This window comes from Chenopodium album, chromosome 3 (assembly GCF_948465745.1).
Source record: "Chenopodium album chromosome 3, dcCheAlbu1.1, whole genome shotgun sequence".
Lineage (NCBI taxonomy): Eukaryota > Viridiplantae > Streptophyta > Magnoliopsida > Caryophyllales > Amaranthaceae > Chenopodium > Chenopodium album.
The window spans coordinates 44,423,445-44,429,583 of record NC_137836.1 but is presented as its reverse complement, the minus strand read 5'-3'; the positions used below and the strand labels follow the sequence as shown (position 1 = coordinate 44,429,583).

General features: G+C 38.4%; 1 protein-coding gene and 1 non-coding gene across 2 annotated transcripts; both read left to right on the top strand.

Moving 5' to 3' along the window:
* Positions 1-3,731: 3,731 nt before the first annotated feature.
* Positions 3,732-3,838, top strand: LOC145625668 (small nucleolar RNA R71). Its single transcript, XR_014110577.1, has one exon. It is a non-coding gene; the product is annotated as a small nucleolar RNA R71 (small nucleolar RNA).
* Positions 3,839-4,970: 1,132 nt separating this feature from the next.
* Positions 4,971-5,681, top strand: LOC145625070 (uncharacterized). Its single transcript, XM_081678151.1, has one exon. It carries the CDS (start codon positions 4,971-4,973, stop codon positions 5,679-5,681), a length of 711 nt encoding a protein of 236 aa, XP_081534277.1.
* The last annotated feature ends 458 nt before the right edge of the window (positions 5,682-6,139 follow it).

Here is a 6,139-nt window from a genome sequence, read left to right as displayed (position 1 = left end):
AAAAGAACTAAAACGTAATAACGAAATAAACTAGAAGTTTTATTAACGAGATAACAAGAGAATAAAAGGGGAAAATAAGAGAAACCGAACACGAAAATGACTCTAAAACTACTTCTTAAGAGTGACATAAATATCACTTATCAAATTCCCCCAATCTAAACATTTGCTCGTCCTCGAGCAAAGCTAGAGCAAAAGAGAACAAGATGAAATTATTGAAAGTAAAAGAAACAAAATAAAAAGAACGGGAAAGAATGTACACTAACTCACTGCCGTAGGAATCACAGATGCATTTAGCGTATGCATCAAGCCCTTTAAACCCCTAGATCGCCCTAGAGGACGAGTGTGCTTTCGTGGGGGTTTCCTAAGAGCTTAACCCACAACTCTAGACAAAAACCAAAACAAACACAAAAAGAAAATGAAAAGCAGACACAAAATGCAAACACAATCATGACCAACCTAACATGGCAAGGTTTAGGAAAACCAATCAAGCTTGAAGGCGGAAAATACTCTATTTGGACTAAAAAAGAAGAGACATGCACCAAAGAATACTCACCTTTCTCAATTCAATAATGAGGGAAAACACATTCTAAGATGCTCATGGTTAAAAGAGACAAACCTAAGCTAAGCATAGAGAACTAGTGATTTCATTCTCTGCCCTAGTCCCATCCAAGACGGTCCACGTTCTCTCCAGTAGCTTCAAATCACCCCCTAGTTAGCTCCTCATGATTCCACGAAGGAACCGGAAAAAGATTCAATTTGTGGAATTAGAGGGTCATCCCGAAATCTAAACTATGCATACTCTCTCCACAGGGTTGAAATCTATCTCCCTCCACCGAAATTTGACCTCACCCCTCTAAAGTCAAAGGGTCTTTACTAGGGTTGTAACGTAAGGCTAAGGGTCAAGGCGGGGAAAATATTTGAAAATTTTGGTGATATTTCCTAAGTGAAGCAAAAGAGGGGCCCTCTCTCAAAAACAAACTCTAGAAGTCACCAAACATCAAACAAAAATATCAATAATGCCATCTCTCCCAAGCTTACTCAACACCAACACTTGATATAAACAGAAATGAAGTAACGCTCCCCCCAAGCTTGAACGAAGCATTGTCCTCAATGCTCAAACTACGAAAGAAAACGAAACCAAACTAATTTTATTTTATTTTATTTTTTTTTTTAATTTTAAAACTCTTAATTATTGTCATTGCCTTTTTTAATTATGGACGGCTTTTTCTTGAATGCGCTTGCTTTATTACACACAATATATACGATTTACTTTCTTGCTTGGTCCAAAGAGAATAATACTTTCTCATTTTAATTACAACACAAAACAACCTCTCAAACCAAAATGCTTCACAAAACTAAGGGTAAGGGAAATGAAAGGTCATAAGGCTTGTAATGTGGCTCATAATCAAGAAAGGGAATAGGATGAAAGGGTTAGCAAAAGGAGCAACTGCAAAATAAAAACAAAATATGTAACAAAACAAAAAGAAGATAAAGAAATATGAAAAAGGGTTCCTTTTCCTCCCCTAGAGTTGCTTGGTCACGATCTTAGGAGTTAGAGGACAACACAAGGAATAAGATATGCATAGTCAAGGATCCTAAACGCCGCTCAACAAAATTGATAAAGTCTTGAACAATTTAAACCTCGCAAGGGATGGGAAGTAAGCAAATACCAACTAAAGAGGTTCATATCCACTATAGAGAGCAACACCATCTTACCACTTTCACGTGAACTAAGGGTTCAAACGTCCTCAAAAGTTCTTAAACCGGCTACCTTAGCTTAAAATTTGTCAAGCTGAACCACAAGCACTCTCAAACCGTGTAGTCCATCATCAATTAGGAAGAAAAACATTCTTTCGCACATCATAAAGTAATCAATTTCAAATGTTGAGCAAATTCCAAACCAAAATCATTTCACTTGCCATAGACATGTTTGTCACACAAAAAGGAAAATAAAACAAAATAAAGAGGAAGAAATAAAAAAGGTTCACAAACGAGGCATGTAATCCAAGTAAATCCCAATCGTCATACAAGTGATCGTTCGATAACAACATCAACGATCCCAGGTTCCATAGAACCAAATGCAAACAATCTCGAGCCATTCAACTTCTTCCTAAATTAATCCTAAACTAAGAACTCAAAGAAAAAGTAAAAGAGTGAAAACAAGAAAGGTCTCACCAGGAGGTTGGCTTAAAAGAATAAAGGAGCATAAAATAGAGTTCACCAAATGTCACTCCGCTCCAAGCTTCCAAAAAGCAACCTACAAGGAAAGACAAGACACAAAAGAAAAACATTAAAAGATAACAAAGGAAGAAAACAAAAAGAAAAAGAAAGGAGGGGGAGAAAAAGGGTTAGAAATCCTCCAGGTTAACTCCCAGGAAGCGCTTGTTTATGGTCTCTAGCTTGACCTTTCACCTCATCCAAGGTGGATTAAAGAACATCACCCTCATCAACTTGAGGATTGAATCATAGATTCCCCCAAACTTGAGAACTAGCACTCCTTGAGGTCTCACATCACCACAAGGAAAAGGAGGGGATGAATCAAGAGCCAATGGTGGCTTATCTTTTCTCTTTTTCTTCTTCTCTTTTCTCTCTTCTTTCTTTTCCTTCTAAAAGGGGGATCGAGCTTGGAATCCTCAATATTAGGAAGGGAAACCTTACCATCCTCAAGAGAGCCTTCAAACCAAGCAGGAATTTCAAGGAAGTCATCATACCTCATTGCCACCTTATCATCACATGGAGGTAAGCTCTCATTAGCCATCACACCATCGACCACATCAACTCTACATACGCTCACCGTCATAGGGATCTTCAAAAATACATTATCAACTACCCTACAAGGAAAGGGAACCGGGCCTTCAAACTTGTTTGGTTCACTAAAATCAAATGGCTCCTCATATTGTTCTTGAACCTTCTTCTCAACCACATCCTCTACAACCTTGTCCTCCTTGCTCTCATCCTCCTTGCAAGTTTTGGGTTGATAAGCATGTGAAGGGTTAGTAGATGATTGTAAGGGGAGTTTTGTGGTTAAATGGAGAGAAGAAATTTTGGCTAGTTGGGAATCAACAACTTCATTGTAAGATTTGTTCTTTTGGAATTGTTGAGTGATAATTTGACGTTGTTGAAGAATTTTGGTTTGTGTGTGGTCGGGTGGGGATTGTTCTTCATACGCTTGAGGATTTTGGTCAAGATGTTGATCTTAAAAGTTCCCTAATTGGATGGAAGGGTAGGAAAAATTTTGGGTTGGTAGATTGAAGAGAGGTCCATCATGGGGTAGGAGTTTTCTAGCCTTGGAGGTTGTTGAAGTTGTTGAGATTGAGTTTGGGTTACAAACTCTTTTTCCCTCAAAGTCAAAACTTCACCATGCTTGAGATTGAACTCTCTAAAATAGGATGCATCATGATCCGTCCCACCACAACAAGCACATGAGAAATCAATGATTTGTGAAGGTTTTGAATCCAAACCAACACTTGAGTTTAACTTGGAAAGATCTTCATTCAAGATCTCAACTATGTGCTTAAGTTGACCGACTTTATCCAACTCATAAAGATCACCTTGCTTTCCTTGGGACCTTCTTTGACCTCCCCAAGAATAGATAGTATCCACCTCTTCAATTGTAGCTTCAACTTGGCTTTGAGGGATCTTAATCAATTGGCCACCGGCACCCGCGTCTAGATTGGTCCTTGACTGGCTCCAAGCCATCATAAAAGAATCTCACGAGCAAATTATGGTTGAATTCATGATGAGGACATGCTCTAATCAAATCCTTAAACCTTTCCCATGCTTCCCCAAGAGTTTCATCTGATTCTTGCTCAAAGGAAGCTATCTTCCTCCTCATTTTTGCGGTTTGCTCATTGGAAATGAACCTCTTGAGAAAGGCCTTTGCAACTTCCTTCCATGTGGTGAGAGAGTTGGGCTTCAAAATCTTGAGCAATTTCTTTTCTCTTCCGGTGAGAGATTGACGAAAGAGATGCATACGAATGTAATCTTGGCTCACTTCATTTGTTTGCATCATTGCACACAACTCAAGGAATCGGTCCAAATGCTCAATGGGGTCTTCACTTGCACCTCCGGAAAATTGCTCAATTTGTACCATCCTAGCATATTGTGGATGGATAGTGAAATTAGTCTCGATGGATGGGAGAAGTATACCACTCATGAGCTCATAGATATCTTGATTCCAAACTCCATAAAAAGGTCATCCTCTTGCCTTGCCATATCTCTTTTTGAATACAACAAAGCTAGGCACACGATTAGCAATCACAAGTAGGATTAAACAACCAAAATAAAAAATGAAAGAAAATAAAATGACTCTAACAATAGCAAAAATAATTGTTAAACATGTCGCTTCCCCGACAACGATGCCAAAATATGATCGAGGGTTAGATAGGTCGTTAAAATACTACCCTAATCAAATTAATCATTTATATTCCTAAAATACCCTTATACAAGTATAGGGGCATGTAAAGGGTCGAACCACTAAGGAAGCTCACTCATTCAACATCAATTTTCACTAATGCAAGAGTAAAAAGGGGAATGTTTTTCTTAGTTTTTGAATAAAGAGCACTAAAACTACAAATAAGAAAAGATAATGATGATTAAAATCAAGTGAGAACGATGCTAGGGATACGGGGGTGTCAAACATGATTAGAAAGAAGGGAAAAATAATGGTTATCATGATGAACATGCCAAAGAACACAAGATTCTACCTAAACAATTCCTTCTCATGCAACAGTCTAGGAAAATCAATGAAAAAGGTCTATACTAATTAGAATCATTCTCATGCATCCTATTAGTTACAATCAAATTAAGAGAATAAAGAAGCACAATCCATAAAGCTCCACTTTAATAACTCATTCTCATGCAATCATTAAAATAGAGATGATCTTAATCTAGTTCAAATCACTTTCATGCATTAAACTAGAAAACATCAAATAGTAAGAGCTTAGATAGGGGTTCTTGTGATAGGGGTAATGGTGGCAAGGTCCAAATTACTCTTGAGGAGGTCCAAACCTGAAATTGATTTCTGGAACTTGGCGATTGTTTGCCATATAATTGGTACTAAACCACCTTTGTACGTTGTAAATGGGTTTGCTAGAAGGATATGGGAAAGATATGGGATTGATAAGGTCTCTTTAATGGCAAATGGGGTGTTCCTGGTTCGATTTCGGACTATTGAGGCAAGGGATAGAGTATTGGGGGCTGGTCATGTTTGGTTTAATAATAAACCAGTGATAGTGAAACAATGGGTGGCTAGGATGGACCTTGAAGCTGAGCCTGTGGATTTGGTGCCTATCTGGGCCAGATTACCTAGGTTAAAATTGAAATATTTGGGGCAAAAAACTCTAATGAAATTGGCTTCTGTGATAGGGAATCCTATCAAGACTGATAAGGCAACGACCACCAAGGAAAGATTGGAGTATGCCAGGATTATGATAGAATTGAAGTTTAATGATGATTTACCAGATTGCATTAAGTTCCTGGATGAATCTGGCAATACAATTAAACAAGTTCTGAAGTATGAGTGGAGGCCTGTGATTTGCAAGGTGTGTGGTGGGATTGGGCATGTTGATGCTCAATGCCCTAATCATAAGGTGCAGGTGAGGAATAAGGAGAGGATGCAACCTGAGAAAGCTCAAAACAAGGAAAGAAAGAAGCCACAGAAAATCTGGAAGCCAGTCTAGAAGCCAGTTCAGAAGCCTGTTTCTCAGAATTTTAAAAGTGGGATTGATAATTTGAATGGTTCTCAGCAGGAAGATGGTAGAAGTCAGCAACCTCAAGTTATGAAACCTGGTGTTTTTTTGATCAGTAGTAGTGGAAATAGTTTCTATGTATTGGAGGAGGGGGAGTGTTCTCATTCTCTCCATGGATAAACTTGGTTTCTGGAACATTAGAGGTCTAAATAAGGCCAGTAAGCTCTGTGATGTCTTATGGTTCTTTAGACATCATGGAGTTGGTCTTTTTGGACTTCTTGAAACTAAGGTGAAGGCTGAGAAGTTTGGTGTGGTGTTTAATAGATTGGGGAGTGATTGGTCTGTGTGTGCTAATTACTCTCATCATAAGGGTCGTAGAATTTGGGTTATCTGGCTGCCTCAGGTGTTTGATGTGTCTATTGTTAGATGTGAAGAGCAGTTAATTCATT